The following is a 23,761-nucleotide window of genomic DNA, read 5'->3' as shown; positions in this document are numbered from 1 at the left end:
CCCACCATCAAGAAAAGCATCCTATAAAACCATCACGAAGATGGTGAAGTCACAGTCTGAAGAGTACAAGGGACCCCTTCTGTGGTCAGCATCTTAAATATATGGTGTACATTTAGAGTAATATAACTTAACATGCCTTACATTCAATGACTGAGATAAAGATAAAATAGTTGAAGAAAACAAAACAAAGCATGAAATATTTACTCTGAGACGTTGAACTTGACAGCCCTGTTTCTCAGTCATACTTAGGAAATGATTAAAGTTTGACTCATCAAGCAGAATGTACACAGATATCCCTCGAGTTGATGCCTCCACTATTTCTTTGAAAATGTCCACGTCTGTAAATATATCCATCACTAAAGCAATGACCTGTTAAAGATAAGAATATGAAACAATTTTAGATACCCAATAGAGAAAGATCTAGAAATTGCTTGCTTTCAGGAAAAACTGGACAAAATAGAAAATAGTTCAATGCATAATAAATATATATATATATATACATATATATAAATGTATACACAAATATTTTTGCAGTTTTCTAAAATAGAAGATAGAAAAGTATATTGAAAATAAACAAACTATATACATATTTGTAACACTAAGTAATTTCATACTAGCTTTAAGTCAAAGGGAATCTTCATTTCAGTAGAATGTTGAGTGAAGGGCAGATCCAAATCATGGCAATCTAGGTTGCCTGTAGGGTGAATGGAGGGGACATTAGAGGGACAGATAGAGGGTAGAAATTGGTGCTACAGTTTTCATGGGAAATATTTCAAGGGAAAAGCAAGATTTCTGTAACTAGTTAAGAATAAAAGTATTGGAGAACTAGGACAGAGAAAAAAAATCTTCTAGAAATAGAAATATAGCTAAGAAAGGACCAAAGATAAGAAAGGGGATAAGAAGACTTGAAGACCAGAAAATTAAATACATATGCTTAAAATTAGCTTAACAGACAGAACAAGTAAAAGAAAACAAAATGGACAAAAAGATATGATTAAAAAGGTAAATGCAGAGAGAAATATCCTAAGGAACAGGCCCCTAAAATGGAGAGAGTCCAAGTTAACTGTTGGAAACAGAACCATTATTCCCTTTGAGAAGCAGCAGGAGTGAAATGATGCTGAAAGAAAGGGAAATCATTTGACTGACTATATGCCAGATGAGAAGGACAGAATCCCTGCCCTTTGTGAAGCTTACAAAGTGGGGGAAGAAACCACAAGCAATACAGAGAAGAGGTAAATTATGTGATAAGCTATAAGATGATGTTTTTTGGGAAAAAATTAGAGCAGGATAAGGGGAAATCACAGTTCCCTGGAAATTGAGAAGTAGGGGTTTGGGGTTTTCAGGGTAAGCCTCTCTGAGAAAATGTCCTTTGAGGAAGTCCTCAAGATGGATATCCTGAGGAAGCATGTCCCAGGCAGGGGGACCCAGCAATGCAAAGGTCCTATATCAGGTTCAAGAAACTGAAAGGGCAGAAATGAAACAAGAAAGGGAGAAACTAATCACAACACCTTGAAGGCATTAAAAAGCCTTCAGTGGTTTTTCCTGAATAAGAGTGTAAGCTGTTGAGGGTTATTATTGAAGTAATAATATGGTCTCATTTATGTTAGAAAAGGATTTTTCAGGCTTTTCTTTGTTTAAGAACAGACTTTAAGGCTGGAAGGCAGGGTGGAAGCAGGGAGGCCAGTTAGAACTATTGGAGCAATTCCAGTGGGAGGTGATGGTGGCCAGGACCAGACAGTCCTGGTACCAGCCACTATCAGTGATGAGGAGAAATCGTCAGCGCTGGATATTTTGAGCCAAAAGGACTTCTAGATGGACTGAATATGGGATGTGGGAGAAAGAGGGGGAAAAAGAGGATGATTCTAAGATTTTTCAGCTCACCAACCTGAAGGACAGAGCTGAGATAGGGGAGGGTACAGCTACACTAAATTTTAGGTAAAAAACTGAAAAGGCAAGTTAAGTTTGAGGGACTTGGATATTCAAGTGGAATACTGAGTAGGGAGGTCTAGGCCAGAGCTGTCAACTGGGTGTTGTAGTGTAGCGATGACAATTAAATCCAAGTCATCCAGGGAGACTGGATGAATAGTTAGGAGATCTAGTACAAGAGGGGCTAGCAAAGGAAGTCTAAAAGAAGGGACATCCTGAGAGGCAAGTTAAGACAGGGTATCAAGAAGAAGGGTGTCCTCAAGAGTGTCATACCCTACTGCAAGGCCAAGTAACATGAGGATTAAGCATTCATCGGATTTAGTAATATACAGGTAATTGATGACTTCACAGTGTAGTTTTAGTGGAGTGGTGAGAGCAAAAGCTTTCTTGGGAGGGGTTTAATAGGGTTTGAGAGGACAAAGTATATTAAAAGAGCCTAGGAGTGCTATATAGAATGCTAACTTTAAACGACAGTTATAAACACACTTATTTATCCTCCTTGTGTAAACTTTCCCTGCAACCTTTATGTGTATTGTCTTTATCAATCTTTGTGGTTTTCCAAACTGGTATACAGTCAGTATAATTATTAGAAAGCAGACTTCTTTTTAATTAAACATATTTCATTACAATAATTAGTCTGTGTACTCATTAAGTAGAATTATCTATCATTTTCTTCTAAACACTGGATTTGTTTCACAGCCTCAAACTGTCTCAGGGATCCTCCCACACCAAGTATTTATTAACCTCAGATACTGAAAGTTATCTGCAGGTATAGGTAACTCTTTTTGAGTAATCTGACTACAATGAGAAGCAGAAAAATAGAGCAGTAGCTGTGGGTAAAGCTGGGTCAAGAGAAGTTGTATTTTTTGTTTTGTTTTAAGGTGAGAGAAATAACAGCAGGTCTGTGTGCTAATGAAATGCTCCAGTAAAGAGTAAAAATCAGTGATGCAAGAGATGGTGGGAGGTGGGATGGGGAAACAAGGGATTTCTGGAGGAAGGCCTTTGAGCAGGAAATAAAAGACAGGATCTAGTGCAAAAAATAATTAGAGCACAGGGAATAAGGATCTTCAAAAGATCATTGTACTACCACGCCAGAAGGCTAGGTACAAGGTGCAGGTGCTGGTGGAAGTACAGATGTGGTGGAGGGGCTATGGATGTTCTCCTCGGAATAAAGCCACTTTCTCAGTGAAATGGGAGGCAAGGTCTTCAACTGAGAAGACCTTGGATTATGGAAGACACGTTAGCGGTATGAGGAAAGGCGGTTAAGTAGTCAGCTAGGAGGGTAGAAGAGGGAACGGACTACAGAATATAGTGTGACTACAGAGTGGCATTAAGGACCCACCAAGTCATAAATTTAAAATCAGACCAGTCAAAGTGGTTGAGAGCTATTCTCTCTCACCAAGGAACAAAAATTGTCAAGAAATGAGAAGGAAAGAAATGCCCTGGGAATAGACACATGGCAACAACAGCTAGGATAATATACTGGATACTTTGCAAGTATGTTAGAACATGAAGAAGGTCATGGATAATATATTATTTAATCCAATAAGATGTTAGAACAAAATACTGGGCCATGTTCAATTTATACAAGATGATGACGTTCTTTAAGCTACCAGTGAAATACACTTCAATCAGATTTTCTTTAGGAAGAACAATTTCAATCACTCTAATGGCCTCATGTGATCCTTTCCTTATAAATGGTATGATGTGGCAGGAGAAGCGAGAAGCTAGTTAGAATAGCCTCACCTGTATCTTGTGCATATTCTCTATAAAATAGAACATGTGAAAAACTTTCAGTCACATCCACAATTATTAATGAATGCATTTATATACAATAATGAGTGATGTGATAGTGTATGGACATTGAGATAAAGAAATGAAAATGTCCATTTTATAAACTTATTTTACAAAATAACTTTTAAAAACATATGTCTGGAGCAGTCTAGCACTATTTTTTTTTTAACTAGAAAGGAATTTTTTAAAATAAAGAAACATTATTATACTACATGGTATTCTTTGTAAAAAAATAATCAGTATATCTAAAGAATTTATTTTTAATTTGTCTGATAGTCTCCTGTAACAAATTACTTGAGACTCTGGAAATGAACAAAAACTTTTGACCAGATAAATAAAGGGTTTTGTTTCTAAAAAGTAATTGAAGTCACTCAGTCAATGGAAGATTCTAGTACATAAAAGGTAGAACAAATGACAGTCCCTCTTGTATGACAGATAATGCAATGCATCAGGATCTGGGAGACCAGATTACACATCTTTGACAAATTTATGTGATGTCAATGGAGTCAGGTACCTTATCAGGATTTCTGGTTCCCAGCACCCAGTAGATATCTTGAAAACTTATATAAAGTCTACAGAAAATTTCAGCTGTGCCAAGAAAGGCAAAATAAAATGTAGCCTTTTTTTTTTTTTAATTTAATGGTGGGTTACATTCATGGAAAGGAATGATAACTAGAAATGAGGTATGCCAAACCTGATCTGAAGGTGTTCCACTCCCAGCTAGTTAACTAAATCACACTGTGCTGTAGAAATAACCACAATGACTATATATAATGAAATAAAAATGATATACCTGATTAGTACAAGGCTTTTCAAAAGGTATATTAATTGATTTCATAAGTCAATACAGAAACCAGTTACATTAAATGGCATTCATTAAACTACCATGTTATATGGTAATTTTAAACTTCTTCTCTTGCTTCTTCATTAATTACTGTTTTATTCTTGTTTGATAAATTGAAAAAGTAAACAAGGAAATGCATTCATCAGCAACATGAGACTTAGGAAACTTTCAGGAAGATATTCTGAGTGACTTTTAAGATTTGAGTGAAACTTTGCATCTTTTAGTAGTTTCAGAGAAACTGATTCAAGGATATGAGTTTCCACTTATTTTTCTCAGAGTAGTAAATTTTCCTGAAGTGACCTAGACACACTGAATTAAAATAATATTAAAATTAAATATTAAAATAATATAAACAGTGACAATAAATTTATAACTTCATATTCATGATACAATTTAAGCTCATTTAGGAAAGTAAATAATGAGTTGTTATGTAATTCAGAGAAAAGGGAGAAAAACCTCTAAATGTACATGGTTGTTAGGGTGGGTTCCCAGTAGAATGAAATACACTACCAGGGCTTCATGAATAAGCCTTAAATAATGAATAAAGATTATTTTTAGCCATCCAAGCTGGAAGACTAGCATTACAGAAATAGAGGCAAAAATTAGAATGATGGCAACAGTAATATTTTAATAAATGTTTATTGAATTAACCTAAAGTTAAACACAAAGATTATCACACTTATGAATATGGAACAAATTTACTTAGGATTTATCTGCATAACTGCTATGAAGGATCTTGAAAATCTGACATATGTTTAGATTTGATCTTGAGAGCAATATAAATCCTGAAAAGGAAAATATGTGCACAAAATAGTGTCTTGGGAAAATGTATCTGATAGCAACATTCATATTGAAAGTATCTAAATTCTAATGAATCATATTGACTAACGAGGATCATGAAGCCCTCTTTTTATGGTAATGTTATAAGTGCAGTGAAATATTTTTTAAAATGTGAGGTAGAAACCAATGACAAGAAAAATGAAAAGTATGATAGATTTGATAGAAAATGTTCATCACAATGTTGACACTGAATTACTTGCATTTCCTTAGAAATATGCCTCACCATCTTCAGAATTTTAATTTTGAAACCCATACTGCATTTTCCACTATAATCCATTAAGATAGAACACTATTAGCAGTATGCTTTTATATGACCTAAATACTTAAAGAAATGTAAGTACACCTTGGGTTAATGATCTGTAGTCACAGAACTGTCAGTATTACCCTCAAAATTGAAAAAGTGAATATTATACCTTTTATGCTTCAAAATACTAAGCACCATTTGAAAGGATTCGGACTTCCTTGGTAATTGCCTGCATATATACAGGAGGATTTCCTTTATCCAACAGAAGGAACACTAATAAGGAGTTCAAATTAAAAAAAAAATCAACAAAACTTTTTAATAACCGTATCTATAATAAAATTCAACACAACTAGAAGACCTTAAGAATTGAGTAATAGAAATCTAGGGAAATGATCACTTAGGAATTATATATCTCTGAGTCTGTAATGCCTATTAAAAGCAATGTGCTAAATGGATTTCAGAAAAAAGAGAGCCCGATATTAAGAATAAGTGCATTTGGTCCTTATCCTTCTGCAGCCTAAATAAAAGTATCAATTTTCATATATAATATATTGTATGCACTATAATATTGTTTAGTAAGTTTAAGCTTTACATTATGAATGCCATAACTTTTGTACATATATAAGCATCTATACTAGTAGCTAAATTGATATCAATTGGTTTGGTCTGCCATAAATTGTGTAACCTTTGGAAAGTCAGTGAAGTGATTCTGAGTCTCACTGACCTCTATTATATATTAAATAAATCACAGACGATCGTGTGTGTACCAAGTTCTAAAATTCTATGTTTCAGTAACTATTCATTCACTCCCAATTACCCAAAAATTGGATTAAAACATGCATTGTACTTAGATTGTAAAAATCTCACCAACCACTACCTGGTGAAAGTGAAAAACAAACAAGCAAAAATCCTGGGTATTGTACTAAAATTCAACAGAAGATGTAAGGGGGAATGTTTGGGCTGTGTTATGGCTACAACATAAATCTGTAGAAGTAGTACATATGTTTGACAACTCAGAAGCGTTGCATAATTTTGATATTTCCCTCCCTTTCTGCATTGTGCTACATGATTGAAAGTACTTATACACCAGTATTATGGACTGAATGTTTGCGTCTTCCAAAAATGCATATTTTGAAATCCTGAGCAGGCTTAAAAAAAAACAGCAAGAAGAGCCATAGTCCTTTTACTGATTTCACAGTTCAGCCCTCGTACAAGCTCTCATTTCCCCAGCACTTCCAAAAAGTAACTTCTCCTGAAACTTGACCTGACAAGGGTCCTGAGCATGGGCCCCCAAGCCAAGGTATCAGAATCTAGATCTTGGCAAACTGACCAAAGTAACTTGTTTTCCTGACACTCTTAGGAGATCTCCTTTAACCTGTAGCATAACTATCCATTGGCTTGGAATACCTATTATCTTATTTAAATTTTTCCAATATTAAGGGATGTCTGTCAGGAAGAAAGGAGTGAAGGGCACTGCAGGTGGAAAGACAAAGAGGGAAGAAAGGAATAAGAATCTATTACTAGTTGTGTTGGGAAAATTGTAGAGTAGCACTTAAAGGGGAGGAAACGTTTGGGTAACAGGAGCTGAAGCATTAGGAATACTCACCAGGAATAGCATTAGAACCCATTTTTCTGGGTCATGGAAATCTGCTGAGGAGGAGTTAGCCATAAGACTAGAAAGATTAGAAAGGTCAATTTGGCCAAGATTGTAGAGGGCAGCCCTTGCACGCCAGGCTAACTACAGATTCCATAAGGCACAATGGGGAAGCATGTAAAGCTTTTCGCCAAAGCGTTATGTGATTGGAAAAATACTTAAGAAGATTAACATTTTAGTATACATGGGATGAATGAGAAACTGGAACATCTACCAGCAAGTAGAGGAGTTAGGAGGTTTCAATCCTAATGCAGCATAAATGTGTAAGATCCCAATGTGAATGAAGGCAGCAGGAATAGAAGGAAGGGATGGAGGTAAAGCTGCAAAGGATGACTTGACAAGACTCAGTGGCTGAGTGCTTGAGAAAGACAACAGAGAGAGGCTAGTCAGGGCTCATCAGGTATTAGAGACCTAAATTACATGGAAAATTATTGTACCATTATAAGAAAATTTAAAATTTGAAAGGAGTATTTGTATATAAGGAAATTCAAAACAACGTGATAAACACCATGCTAAAAAGTTGTACTCTCTGTTTTTCCCATCTACCTATTTATCTATTCATCCATCCTTTCATCTATGCTTTTTTTAAATTAGCCATTGAAACTTAAGTGTTTTTAGGCATACAGGAAAATTTGAGTGGACATCAGAGGAATAAAATAGGAAAGAGGTATACAGTTGATGGCATACAATCTCGGTGGAGTCAGAATGGGATGGCATGAGCAGAGGAGGGTTTGCCTTAGAATTAGGTTCTACAGATGTGCTAAGACTACAGGGAAGAAGAGAATGAGTACTAACTGCAAGAAACGTTTTGATGGTGTATAGGGTATTGTGAGAGGAGGAAAGGGAAACAGATTAGGTGACTGTCACTGGATACCCTCAGCATACACTTCATGGTTGGGGGTAAAGCCTACCTCTGGGGCTGTGGTCAGTGAAGGCTCAGACTGTGGGCTTGCATGGGAATGAAGAAGGTCCAGAACAGTTGCTCTGAGGAATACAGTACAGAGTTAACAGGAAATTAAAAGTTATTCAGTATAACAGTGAGAGGCCAACTGAACTTTTTCTTTTAATGTAAACTTGAAATTGACTTTTTAGCAAGTTTTTGAGAAATTTTCCATCAACATTCAACAAATGTCAAAAGACATTTAGGTAACAGAGAAATTTCAATACTGACTAGGTATTTAATAGTAATGCTTTTTTTAGGTTTGATAATTTATGCTTTTTAAAAAGCCCTTATTTTTTAGAGAATTATATGGAAGCAATTACAGATGAAATGAAATAATCTGTTACATGTGATCTTCTTCAACTTAATTCAGCAGCAGTGGAGGATACGGAGGAAACAAAGTTGAACACAAGTTGATAATTAATGAAACAGGGTGGTGGTACATGAGGAATCATTATCATATTCTCTCTTCTTTTATATACGTTTGAAAGTTTCCAAAGCAAGATGATAAGTAATCAAGAAACTATCTAAACTTTCACTCTATCCATTGTATTCCTTCTTCTCACTCTTTTCTATTTTTATCTTTTTAGTTCAGATATCATCCTTGCTAAATTTCCCCTTTAATTTTGTACTCCTTCTTCCTAAGTCACTCTTCAGTGTTTCCTTTACTTCCACAAATATCTGTCCCTACATATCTCTCTGATTCTGTCATTTTTCTAGCGAAGTGAACTAAGAGAAGAACATAACTTTTTTGAGCCTCAAATTTTTCATCTATAAAATCAAGTGAATAACTCCCATTCTGTAGGATAATTGGGAAAATTGAGATGCTGTATATCAAGTCTGTAATAAGTGGCCCATGGTATAAGATGTTACATAGTATAAGCACGTGGCAAAGGATCACTGAATAGTTGCTACTATTAATAAAAGTGTGGGTGATAACAGAGCTTGAAGAATAGATATTTTGTTATATTTGAGCAAAATTTTATAGTCCCTAGTTTAAAGAGATGAATAAAGTGTTTCACATGTTTCAAGCCATTATTTTCTTAATTTATAGCATTGGCCTTAACCAAATATTCCCCAATAATTAAAACAACAATTACAACAAAACAGAACAAAATTTTCTATTCATGTTTTAAGAGGGTGCATTCTTTACTTGAGCAATAACTGTGTTACTTTAATGTCAACTATTAATTAACCTGACATAAAAAAATCAAACATACCACATGGCAAAAATACCACAGGTCCTATTTATTCAATAGTAATTTCTATCTGGATAAGAAACTTGAATATCAAGGTATACATCAAAGGAATAAAATAGGAAAGAGGTAATACAGTTGATGGCATACAATCTCGGTGGAGCCAGAATGGGATGGCATGAGCAGAGGAGGAAGAGGTATCAAGGAGTTACACAAAAGTTATGAAATATTGCAGAAGCATTTTTGCATTTAGTATAAGTCTTTCCTATGTCTTTATAGTCAAGTTACATGCACCTAATCCTCTGTTTATTTAACTCTACTACTCTCTTTTCTCTCTTGGATAATTTTTTTCACCGCTAGCCTCTGAGAATTGTGTATTATTTTTCACTTTGATGCCTGAAAGTTGAAAGGCCACATACCTTTGGTGGTAGGGAAGAGTCATTCTAAAAGCTAAGAGACAGGGGAAATAATTATCAGGGGCTCATCAAGCTAAATTGAAAAATGTTAACCGCATTACCTAGAATATTTCCTGAATAATCCCTCTCCCACACACTCCAGGTTTCTTAAGTATTTTGAACACCTAATGATACTCATTCTCTTCAGATAAACAATATACAGACACAAAACAGCAAATGTTTTTCAGTTGGGCTACAGAAACAAGACACAGATTTCCTATTTTACTAGCAACTATGTTATTTTCAAGTCTTAATTAATATGATTAAAATCTCATTGTGAGAATCTTCCCTTTCTCTGCTGAGAAAATTCTAAAGTATAATTTATTTATTTTCCTTATATAGGTTCAGAAGAAGGAACTTGTCAGAATTCTAGGTTGAAAGTCTGTTTCACTTTATTACATATTTTACATCTGAAATTTGAGGTTTTATCAAAAGGAAACGGTCTTTATCAAAAGCTGAAATAGCCACATTTATTCCAAACATTTTTATTAACTTAAACCAAATTGTTTTATCTGTAAAATTAAGGAAGGTCCATGTCCTTACATATCACCCTTGATTAATATTCTACATAAATATGTTATTGAAAAATAAAATATGTTTCATATAACTATATCCTCAAGCAGCTGGTAAAGTTATAGATTTTGGCAAAATGGAAATTAATGATTAAAGAAGAGGAATAGAATGAGATGAGGGCAAAAGAGGAGAAAAACTATACAAAAATTCTCTTGGAGTAATACATTAAATTTCGTTCTTATACCAAATTTGTAAAATGACATTTGAAAAGTCATTTAAACTCTAAGTATTTCCAAAGGTCAAATAATTTCATCTTTTACATATAAGGACACAAATAATATTAAAAAGGTACTTCCATTCTAACAAAATTCAAGTTGGAGTTTCAATCTGGGCCAGTGAAATATTTTTGAAACAACTTAAATATGCCTGTAATTTAGATTTCTTGAGACTTAATTTTTGAAAATAGATCAAATGGCAAAAGAAAAGTACACTGGATAAGCATTAAAACATTCAGATAAAGAAAAAAACATATCCAAATCATTAAAATGTGAAGCAGTTCAGTAAGAAATCTAAACTTAAGCTTTTATTATTGAGCTGATCAAAGGCAACAGAAAGCCTGCCGATTGATAAGGAGACCAAAGGAATCTGTCCTCTGAGAGGAGTGTAGAAAAGGAGTATGCAGAACGCTCTCGTGAATTTAATGATCTGACAGGAGGGAACATGTCAATGACATATTTAGTTTCAAATTAAATTAAAGAAATTAAAGTTTCATGAGCATCTAGAAAAGATTTCCAACCACACTTTCTCAGATAGGCTAATTATTCAGTTAAAAGATCATCTCACAGTTTTTTTAGACATAATGTTAGATTATTCTTTTTTACTTTCAAATCAAACTTCCTAAGTAAAATTTAGGAGCATTTCTTTCAATTCTAGTATCTGGATCAGAAAGTAAACAAACAAGTGGTTAGCAACATTCTTATGACATGAAAAAATGTATAAAATATTTTTCATAATTAGACACACACACATGGGGAGGGGAGAGGGAGACGAGAGAGAGAGAGAGAGAGAGAGAGAGATTGATTATCTGTCTCGTTCTCTCTACCTTCAGGGGAAAATTTACAAAAGACAGACTAAGAAAGGAAAAATTGCAACAATTTCACAATTATGCCAGGGACAATGGCATTTTCTTTTCTTCTTGGTATATACGTAGTTTTACAAAACTGACATTATTTATGTAATGTGTATGCCATATATTTGTCATTCTAGAATATTCTCCTATTAACAAACTGTCATAACATCACATGTTCAGAAAGACAGTTCTCCAAAGCAGTGTGAAGAATGTAGTCTGAACACAGAAGGACCGACTAGGAATCTGCTGCAAAGGTCCAGAACCTGATCGGCAAAGTTGGTTATATCATCCAGAGGTCTGCCAAGAAAACATGTTTCCCTAAGAGTTTTCATTGTTGAGAAATTAATGAAAATATTTACAAAAGTGTGGGTACAGTTAACGGAACTGACTATAGAGACAAGCAGGGAGAGAGCAAGAGAAAAACAAACAGAACATAAACTTCTCTCCAGCTGGTGTTCACTCTCCTGCTGGCACCTCCCACTGAGCACCCTTTCCTGATCAGGGAGGAGGTGGCAAGGACACCCAGGTGATGCAGTCTATGGCATCAGCGTTTGAAAAGCAAAGAGGGGCAGAGAAAGGTGGAAAACAGATCTGGGATGGGTGGGGATAGAGGATAATGTGCTCAGGGATGCAGAATGGAGGCTAGGTTTCAGAGATATTTAGGAAGTAGGTGGCAAAAATGCAATGTGACCGGCAGCTGGATGGTGGGGTCATGAGTAGAATATACTTCCGGATAACTTCCAGATTTCTGGATTGAATGACTGACTGGTTGGTGTCGTCAATGACAGACACAGGCAGTTGCGAGGTTGGAAAGGAGGAGGATGGCCTTGGGTCTATTGAGTGTCAGTCATCTATGACACATGGAAACCCTTACAGGCTGTGGGTTGTCAAGGTCTGGGATTCAGGAGAAAGCTTCTGGCCTCCAATGTTACAAATTTCCAGCCATGATTTAGACTATTTAAAAATATGTAATTTATAGAATCAAATGTAAATTCTTTACAATGGCATGCAAGGTCTATCACAATCTGAATGCCTTTTCTTCTTCGTTTCATGCTTCGCTGCATCTTCCATGCATCCCACTCTGATGGCCACGTGCTTTCACATCATGCTTGTGAAGTTCCTTTTGTCTAAAATCCCATGTTCTCCTTCTTTATGAAAATCCAATTCATCTCTCAAGGCCTAGCTTACCTGAAGACCTCTTTCACAAAGCCTCTGCTAATTCCCTGAGCCTAAATAAATGGCATCCTAACTTATGCTCCATCCATGGTGTTTAATACATTTAGCATAGCATTTATTTCATCAGCCTTGTGGCTCACTCATTACTTTCAAGGGAGTAATAAACTAGTGGAGGGTGGGGAAAATATACCTCAGTCATTTTGTATCCCCATCAACTTAACAATACAACTCAATAAAATTTATTAAATTATTCATGCTTTCTCTAAAGCATCAAAGACAGCTATTTTCAAATAGTAAACAAGCAAATTTTTTAAATGAATATTTACAGTTCTAATCTGAATTCCTAAAGATTCCTATCATTTTCTAAATAAAGCACTGTCTCAGATATCTCTCATGGTACTTTTCATTTACAATTTACCAAGTCTGGGAAGGAGGTGGGTTGGAACACATGGACTGATGTTATTACTGTGTTTACTGGTCTTCTGTTTCTGGGCAATGTTTTATGTATGTACACCTGTATGAAATAGCAAGAAGACTCCTGAAGGTCATCTGCCTGCTATTCAAATGAACTATGTCCTGAAATCTATCCTAAATGGCACAGGTAATAAAGGTAGAAAACATGGGTCCTAGTAAGTGGGGAATAATAACACTTGCACTGTGGAAGGTGTTAGTAAGAATCATCTTTCTCAAAATGGCTCACTTCAGTTGGGCTGGATAAGTTGTATTTCACACGAGTGACATCAGCAACAAAAAGCTAAAGATCATGGAAATTAAAGTATTTAAGATCACACAGTAAATGATGAAACTATGGCTAGAACTGATTTTCTTCTAGTTCAGTACTCTGCCATCAGGCCATATGCCCCCAGACCTTGCCTGAAGCAGGGGAAAATGTGTATACCTGAGGAGGTTCTAGAACTTGGTTCCAGACCATCTCTTTTGGTAGAATCCAGTTTGGTCACAGAGGTGTGGTTAATGCTTCATCAATAGTGAGAGGCAAAGAATAGTTTGATGCAGAGTTCCATTCTTGAAATACAACTGTACCCCATGTTCTGAATCTTGTCTAAAAGTTCTGAAAATCTCCACAATATTACCATTGGGTTAAGCTAGTATTAAATTCTACTTTTTCTCTACAGTCTATCTAGAGCTATATCTGAGCCACTATGGGATAGAATCTTATTTTGAGAGGTTCTATTCCAAATGTATATAAAACCCACATCACACCTGTCAGAATGGCTATCATCAAAAAAACAAGTTAGGGGGCTTCCCTGGTGGCGCAGTGGTTGAGAGTCCGCCTGCCGATGCAGGGGACACGGGTTCGTGCCCCGGTCTGGGAAGATCCCACATGCCACGGAGCAGCTAGGCCTGTGAGCCATGGCCGCTGAGCCTGCACGTCCGGAGCCTGTGCTCCACAACAGGAGAGGCCACAACAGTGAGAGGCCCGCATACCGCAAAAAAAAAAAAAAAAAAAAAAAAAAAAAGTTAATAAGTGTTAGTGAAGATGTGGAGAAAAGGAAACCCTCGTGCACCATTGGTGGGAATGTAAATTAGTGCAACCACTATGGAAAACAGTATGGAGACTCCTCAAAAAATTAAAAATAAAACTACCATATAATCTAACAATTCCACGCCTGGTTATTTACCTGAAGAATACAGAAAGAATAACTCAGAAGGATATATGCATCCCTATGTTCCTTGCAGCACTATTTACAATAGACAAGACATGGAAACAACCTAAATGTCCATCAACAGAAGGTGTGATATACATGTACAATGGAATATTACTCAGCCATAAAAATAGAATTAAATCTTGCCATTTATGATAACATAGGTGAACCTAGAGGGTATTAGGCTAAGTGAAATAAGTCAGACAAAGACAAATACCATATGATATCATTTAACATGTGGACTCCAAGAAACAAAATAAATGAACAAACATAACCAAACAGAAAGAGAGTCATAGATACAAAGAACAAACACGTGGTTGCCAGAGAGGAGCGGGTTGAGGGGAGGGACATAGATGAGGGGGATTAAGAGGTAAAAACTTTAAGTTAAAAAATAAATGAGTCACAGATATGAAATGTACAGTGTGGGGAATATAGCCAATAACTATGTAACATCTTTGTATGGTGACAGATGGTAACTAGACTTATCATGGTGATCATTTTGAAATGTATAGAAATATCAAATCACTATGCTGTGTACCAGGAACTAACATAGTAGTGTAGGTCAGTTGTACTTCAAAAACAAACTCATAGAAAAAGAGATGAGATTTGTTGTTACCAGAGGCGGGAGATGGGGTGTGAAGAGGGAAGGAGGAATTGGATGAAGGTAGTCAAAAGAAACAAACTTCTAGTTGTAAGATAAAAAATATAAGGGATTCAATGTACAACATGATAAATATAATTAAGACTGCTGTACGTTGTATATGAAAGTTGTTGAGAGTAAATCCTCAGAGTTCTCATTACAAGGAAAACCTTTTTTTTCCTATTTAATTTTGTATCTATATGAGATGATGGGTGTTCACTAAACCTATAGTGGTCATCATTGCATGATGTATGTTAACTCAAATCGTTGTGCTTACACCTTAAACTTATACAGTGCTGTATATCAATTCTACCTCAATAAAACTGAAAGGAAAATGTATATAAGCCACTATGGATGACTTCAATACATGCATAAATTATATGAGATATGAAAATTATGCCTAGATTTTTTTTCTTAAAAAGTATAGCCGAAAAGTGGTTATTTGAAAAATCTATCTCATTAATTTAAAAATTAAAAATCAAGTAATCAAAATAAATCATATGTTCATTCATAATAAAATATATAGAATATTTTAAATAAGACAGGTTTCACAGCATTTAAAGGAGTTCTTGGTGGCAGAACTGTGCTCTAGGGATATTTCTCAAAATGGAAGAATCTCGCCAGGTAAGGAAAAGTAAAAGTAGAATGGCTGCAAAAGTAAAAGTAGAATGGCTCATGAAAGAAATTGCTTAGTTTCTACTAAAGAAATGGAAGAAAAAATAAAGTGGGATGAGGGTGTAAGGGGTTTGAAGGTCAATGAAATCACTGACTACAATTCTATTAGTAGACTATCTTTTACCAGAATCTTTGCCAGCATTTGCCAGGCTTTTTTTTTTTTTTTCTTTTCTCATGAAATGCCAAGAAGGCAGAGATTTCCATTTGGTCAATAAATGAAGTAGCAACAGCTGCCTCATATTTCACAAGTGTCAAAGTCCATTAATTTTTTCTTCCTCCAAATTTTGGTAAAGGAGAGCCTTAAATAAGTAATGGTATTTTTTTTTTTTTTATCCCTCGAGTGAATTTTCTTTCATGACAGGTTCTATGTCACATCTGTTCAATGCCATTCCTTTGATAAAAATCATATGGTGACTCAAGCTAAATATGTCATCATAACATTTATGTCATTAGGTCTCTTTTCTGAGATTCCTTCAAATCTTAATACATTCTCTGAAGTTTGGTCCTGTGTTTACTCAAAAAAAAAAAATTCATTTGTTGAGCAAAGGCATGAATTAAATCAACTCTGACCTCTGAAGTGCTTTCAAACTCTGAGATACTATGCTTCTTAAAAAAAAACACAACAAAAAAACTTCATAAAAGATTCCCTATGAAAATATCACTGAGAATTCTCCTCTACTTCTTCTGTCTCAGGCCATCGGCTCCTCATGCTGCAAGCTTATGAGATGTTAGACACAGAAGTTGAAAATGACTATCAAATGGGAGTAAAGAGAATAAGGAACTGAAGAGGACTTCACTGGGCTATGACATCACCCAGAAATGTCAGCCACCCTGGTGTCTTCTACTTGTATATTTCAGTAACATTGAACAGTACTTTGGAGTCATTTGGTTGTCTTCCATGGTAATGTTTCCAAATGATTGAGATCAGTAAATAAAATTACACTATCTAAGAAAAATAACACATTCTTAAATAGCATTTGACTGAATAAAACAATGATGGGGATAATCTTCTTCAGTTTAATTAAAATTATAATAAGACTAATCTAGATAATGGCTTTACTACTCAGAAGAAACAACAAAAAAAGGCTGGAATATGTTTCTAACATTTGTGTTTTTTTTACCATTAACCAGCATCCAAGAAAAGGCACTGCCTGAAAAGAGATGCATAGCACATATTAAAAAGTAAGCTTTCTCCCATAACTGTAATGAGCTTTATATTTGATGCTCCTGTTTACCCTAAACACATTACAATAATAGAATATAATGGAAATGGGCACTTCATAAAACAGGATGAATTTTAATATAACCAGAAAAGAATGTCTAATAAAAAGGTTCCTACATATACATTGAATGAAAGAGATTGCATGATACTTGCCATACCTGTGAATGGATATTACAGTATGTGGTTATTTAGTTATAACATTTTACCAGGTCTTAGAGATAATTCTTAGCAACATTATATCAAATCACCATATATATAAAATCACCTATTAACTGTGGGAATAATCAATAACTTGTTTTGCTTTGACTCTATACTAGATTGAATTCTAAGTCTAGAAAAAAGTTGATTTTTTTCTTAATTTAAATTTAGATGATAAAATCATATAAAATAGATAAGGAAGTATAAGCAGCTTCTGGCAGGAAAGAGCTCTCTACAGGGGCCCCTTTTGTCTTGTCACTAACCTTACACCAGGTACTCCCATGCTCTACTCATCTCTGGCCCTAGTACACCTTTCAAACCTTAATCACACAATACCTTGCCCAATCTGTTGGTTCTTTCCATAGATCAAAGGAGTAGAAATGAAGAATAAGTAATTAACAGACGACCAGATCTCTTCCCTAACTTACCCTTTAGTAATCTCGAGAGCGAACAGTGTGAACAAGATAGCATCTAAAGAAAAGTCACAAGAAGGCAATAAGCCTGCATACATGCCTGTGCACAGTGGGGTATGGTGACCAATCTGATGCCCTATCCCAGTGATTAACTGAGATTACTTCCTGTTTCCCTTTAAAACTTTCAAGGTTGAGCAGAATCTTTGGAGTTGGTTTTTGGGGAACACAAGTCGACCTTCCACCCAGACTGATGGCATTCTGATTAAAAGAAACTTTCCTTTCTACTAACATTTCTCTGTCTCTCTCTCTCTCCCCCACACGCCCACTGATTTTTGAGCAGTGGGAAGCTGAACCTGATTCGGTAACAAAATCACCAGCTTAATTCAGCCCATGTACGTTACTTATATGGGATCACTGTCACAGGTTCTGGGACTTTTTTCTGCTCTTAATAGAATAAATGACCTAGCTTATTTCTAAATTGAACCAGACATTCTGTACTTTGTGAACTTTTGAAAATTCCATTTAAATGGAATTTCAGTTCTCCATAGAGATAAAACAGGAACGTCAGTTGAAACAAGTCTCAGATTTTCAGTTTAGTCCTTTCAGCACAAAGACACACCCACGGAGAGCTTCATCTTAGAACAAGGGAGGGAAGCTGTTTTCTGAGGCGAGAATTCCAGGCACCTGGTCATCGTGGCACAAGCTGGGAGAGGCACAGCTGGAGCCCACAGTGATTTCAATATGCTTCACAGCCTTCCATTTTGTCTGTGGCCAATAACCTGTCCTTTTCTCCACCTCTCTCACTTTGGGTGGAAGCACAGAACTTTATTCCGAAACAGGTGACCTTTGGAGCATGGCTGGCAGCCACTCCCCAGCTCTGCCACTCCTGCTTCCCATGTGGTTGCTGCCTCTGGGGGTCTTTTCCAGGCTTCCCCAGGATGTCCTTCATTCTCCTTACAGGTCACTAATGTCCCCTCCTCCACCCTCCCCTTCCTCTTTTCTTTTCCTCCCTCTCATTTTCTTGTTTTCAATTGAAGTATAGTTGATTTACAGTGTTGTGTTAGTTTCAGGTGTCAGCAAAGTGATTCAGATATATATATATATTTTTTCAGATTCTTTTCCATTTTAGGTTATTATAAGATATTGAATATAGTTCCCTGTGCTATACAGTAGGTTCTTATTGTTTATCTATTTTATATATAGTAGTGTGCATATGTTTATCCCAAACTCCTAATTTATTACTTCTTCCCTTTCCCTTTTGGTAACCATATGTTTGTTTTCTATGTCTGTGGGTCTATTTCTGTTTTGTATATAAATTCATTTGTATCCCGCAATCCCTCTCCTGGGCATGTATCCGGAGAAAACCATAATTCGAAAAGAGACATGCACCCCAATGTTCATTGCAGCACTGTTTACAAAAGCCAAGCAACCTAAGTGTCCATCCACAGATGAATGGATAAAGAAGATGTGGCACATGTATACAATGGAATATTGCTCAGTCATAAAAAGGAATAAAATAATGCCATTTGCAGCAACATGGATGGACCTAGAGATTACCATACTAGGTGAATAAAGTCAGAAAGAGAAAGACAAATATCATATGACATTGCTTGTATGTGGAACCTCTCATTTTCTCTTGGTCTCTTTTTCCCTCTTTCTCTATTTCCCTGGATATACATTTTCTTTGCTTCTTTTTACTGCTTGGCTTCCCCAAAAGTCAGTTTTTGCCTCCCATGGCCACTCTGCCAACGTTGGATTGCATGAGGCTCCTGGAGCCAAAGCTACACTCTGGTTCTCACTCTTTCCTGGCACCACGGCTCTAGTGCTAAAGGTGTCTACTGACTCCGTCTCTGAACCTCAGTCTAATGTCTTAACAGCCAGAATCTCTTTGGCCCACCCATGGAACAAACACTGAAGTCTGAAATCAGCAGAGATGGGGTCTCATCCGTCTGCTTATTTTTAATTTTAAAAAAGTGCATTGAGCTCTCATTCTTTGCCAGACCCCAAGAGGCATTAAATCCAGGGTGGAGGAAGAGGGCAGTGTCCAGTGGAGAAGTGTTTATCTTATCTTAGAAAGGAGTGGGGAGGCAATAATCCAGATTAGAACAAGATGTAACTTTTGGACAACAGTACTTCTAGGTAGAGATGGTAATAGCTGTGAATTCACTCAACAGGGTCCCTTAGGACTTTTGGAAGATAATGCTACTCACTGCTTTGGGACAAGTTTTGTTTGCTCAGCTGGACTTGTTGATAACTGTCTGCGTATCAGCATATGTACTGACCATCACTCCCTAACACCATTAAATATCTGAGAAGACCAGCTAATTATAGACATTTTAGAAGAGAGAGAAATAGTCTTTTACTTATGATTTTTTAAGAGCACTGACTTATTACTTAACAATTGGACATTGAACAATATGTAAACAAAGACTTTAAACTTTGTGATTAGTCATAGGAGCCTTAAAATAGAAGCAAATATCTTTGCCAAATGGAGTGAGACAATAACCATCCAGGGTGCCCAGGACAGTTTCAGTCTAACAAAGAACTCTTCCCCTGTCATACAGGATAAGGGTTGACACTAATTCCTCAGTGAGGAGCTGGGAAGTGACATTAGAACCTACTCTATACATGCATGATCCATAAGCATATAGGGCAACGATTCTAATATTCACCTGGAAAATAAAATGTGAGTACATAGAAAAATTCAAAGAAAAGGGTAATTGAAAGTGTACTCTTACGCTAGAATAAATAGTATGCTACTGGCATATAAAAACTAGACCAGTAGAAAGAAATGGAGGAAAAATAAAGAAGAATGAGTTAAAAAATATACTGTAATCAAGATTCTGTTAAAGATGATTTTCAAACAGTTAAGAAAGAACAATGTTATTACATTAATAGGGTTAGAAAATAAGAAAATAAAGACTAATACCCCAATAGAAAAATGACTGAAGCCAAGACACGTGGCCAATAAACATATGAAATGTAGCACAAAATCTCAGTAACAGGGAGTATTACAAATTAAACTGTCGTGTTTTACCTGTCAGCCTGTCAAAAAGACTGAGGTGACTGACAGCACTCCATTTCGGCAGGTGGTGAGAGAAAATCTCAGCAGCTGTGTAAATTGAGACAATTTTCCTAGGTGACAATCTGGTAACGTTCTTAACAGTGAATAGGTACCAAACCACATCCTTTTTCCCACCAGGGCAATTCCCTGGACTCATCCTAAGAGAGACGGTACTCAGAGGTAGAGATGTACACCTTCATGTTCAACCCTGCACTCACTATGACTACACATATCTGTAAGCAGCCTACATGCCCAATAGATAATATGGCATTATAGTACATCCATATAATGGAAAACAGTGGTGACAATAAGCCAGTTCAAAGCAGTTTGTAGGATATAAAACCATTGACTGAAATATAGAGGAATATATACGTAGAAAAAAAATCTACAATTATAATCACCAAATTTATTTCAGGTTATTTTTATTGTCTTCTATCTTCCTCTTATTCTTGTACTGTATTATTATAAGTGAGACTAGTTCTATTTTTTTGATTATCAAAATGCATTTGTTTTAAATATTTATGAAATCAAACTATATAATTTTCACCTTACGTAGGTGAGAGTTCAGTCATTCTGAACAAATCGTCTTGTTTCATCCTAAAGGCTGAAGTTAAAGAGCCCCTCAAGACACTTGTGTACAGAGACAACAAATATAGTAACCAGCACTCCTTGAAAAATTCTGTCCTAATGAGACTTATTTCTGCCTGAGTGTGTGAGCTACAGGTTATACATAGATAAGATTTTGGACATCACTAGTAGACAACTAGAAATAAAATGAAAGGACAATTTGACTCTTGTACAAAGTAAAGGAGGTTTGCCCAGAATTCTATGGTTCTTTTATCTTAGAACCCATACAAAAGTTTTGGAAATTGTCAAAAACAAGATAACTGTAATGATTAAGAAGGGCATGTAGCCTCCCCAATAATAATGACAAACTGACAGAATTCTCAGAGAGACTAAGATCATAGTAGAGCTGAAGACTAAATCATGGCAGTCAATTCCTACTAATGAATCCCCAGGTAAGAAGAAATTCCGTATGATAGATATTGGACTTAGGAAATGTCTACCTCTGGAAGTTGGCAGAGTCAAAACAATGGAAATATGATCCAGGATTCCAAAAAGTGAATTCATGAGTTGTAGATTCAGAGCTCTGAAATAGAAGGTGGGGGGCACTTGGGGACATTGTCTTCCATTTTGGGGAACAGGATTATTTTATCTCACATCATGCACTTGGATGTCAATGTCAGGGACAAGACACAGACACAGGACACAATGTTTGACCCAATAAGGCAACCCCTTTGCTAGGAGGTGGATGAAAGAAGAAACACAAAAACAAACGTATGGTTACCAAAGGGGAAACATAGGGAGAGGGATAAATTGGGAGACTGGGATTAACAGATACACTCTACTATATATAAAATAGATGATCAACAAGGACCTACTGTATAGCACAGGGAACTCTATTCAGTACTCTGTAATAACCTACATGGGAAAAGAATCTGAAAAAGAAGGGATATAGGTATATGTATAACTAAATCACTTTGCTGTACATCTGAAACTAACACAACATTGTAAATCAACCACACTCCAATATTTTAAAAAAAAAGATATAAGAAAAAATAATGGTAATAAACTACGAAGAGAATTTTTTGCACCAAAAAAAAAAGAGAAACATTTTACACCAAAAAAACCAAAACCAAAACAAAAAACAAAAAAAACTGTGCTGAAAGTGATTCAAGCAAATGGTGGCAAATTCACAAATCATGAATGAAAATGAAGTCAGTCTTAACCTCCTTAAATAAGAAAGACCCAGGGCTGGGAAGACAGCTGGCTTCTAAGACTTGAAAAGGAGGCCGAGGAGGGATGACTCCTGGACTGAAATATAGTCTGTCAAATCAGGTGGCTTGCCTCACCAATGACACACCTGTCACTAAACAGCATCAGCCTGTCAGAGCTAAAGTGCTTAATTACTTTAAATAATTTCTTTATAAATCTGGCTAATAAAAATGAGCTGAATGTAAAATGCTGACTTCTCTTCAAAGTCATTCCAAGGTAGAACTTAGTGCCTCAATAGCCTAACTTCAGCAGCAACTGTTATTTCTTTCCTTTATGTTCAATATTAAAGGACTGAATAAAGAAAGCAATGCTATTTTTATGAGAACTTACACAAGTCATTTTATTAACTTTCTATATCATGGCAATGCTGTGTCACCACATTTTTAAAAACTTCTTCAGTTGAGTATATGATGTGTTATATATTCTTTCCTATGACAGGAAATTCTTTAACATAACAGTTACAGGGGATAAGACGATTGATCATCTACTTGCTTTATTGTAACAGGCTTTCACCATATTTGTTTCAAGAGCATAACAATACACATTTTTTTTATAACAGTGAGCAACCTTGTAAACCTGATACAGTATTACTGACTGAGATTCTATATTGAGCTACATGGTTACCAAATTCCCCAGTCCCGGTGGTATTTCCAGTCTAGGAAAATGTGGTAAATATATCAAGAGGAGAGCAACAGAACTCGAGGAGGATAGCGTAAAAAGCAGGATCAATATAAATTGAGCTCTGAGACGTGTCATCTTTAAGCTTCTTCTTCTTTGTAGACTATTCAAAAATACTGATTTGGTGAGATATATAGGCAGATTCTCAATTCTTTTCACACGTGTCAACGATAGCTTTTGTTGCTAGCAACTCAGTAAATCAGTGAAGTTGACAAGGGCCAAAGAAGTGTCATGAGCTATTGAAAAATTTAAATTTTGACCTATGATTGCCCTTTAATATCCTAATACACAATTAGAGATGCTTTGAGTGTTGAGTATGCCAGTGCAGTTACACGTGTGGTCTTGCACACACATTTCCCAGCCATTCTTACAAGGTCAGTGGATTGGCCCATCATGCTCATCAGTTTCGGCATCTCTCAGTTTCTTGCTTTTTAAAAGGACTTGTTTGAGGCATGCTGCCATTTAGCTGCAAGCAGAGTCAATTCAGCCTCCACAATCAAGCATTTTATTCGCTATGTATATTTGTTATACACATGTATAAATATACACATATATATATACATATGTTGTCAGTGACATGTGCTTTTTCTCCCCTGAGTCATCAACATTTACTTGATTAACAGCAAAGACAGAATCTGTGGCACCGAAACTATTATTTTT

The 23,761-nt window shown here is 35.9% G+C and overlaps 1 protein-coding gene across 2 annotated transcripts in view; it reads right to left on the bottom strand.

The window, feature by feature from the left end:
• The window catches only part of FAM83B (family with sequence similarity 83 member B), an 83,904-nt gene that overhangs the window by 14,534 nt on the left and 45,609 nt on the right, over nucleotides 1-23,761 (bottom strand). For both annotated transcript variants that reach the window (XM_004323330.4, XM_033864469.2), the window contains exon 3: nucleotides 205-369. In XM_004323330.4, the coding sequence (XP_004323378.3) occupies nucleotides 205-369 (165 nt within the window). The remainder of the gene's footprint in view (nucleotides 1-204; nucleotides 370-23,761) is intronic.

This window comes from Tursiops truncatus, chromosome 10, assembly GCF_011762595.2.
Source record: "Tursiops truncatus isolate mTurTru1 chromosome 10, mTurTru1.mat.Y, whole genome shotgun sequence".
In the NCBI taxonomy this organism is placed as follows: domain Eukaryota; kingdom Metazoa; phylum Chordata; class Mammalia; order Artiodactyla; family Delphinidae; genus Tursiops; species Tursiops truncatus.
The sequence above is the reverse complement of the archived record's forward strand: the minus strand, read 5'-3'. Positions and strand labels throughout refer to the sequence as shown.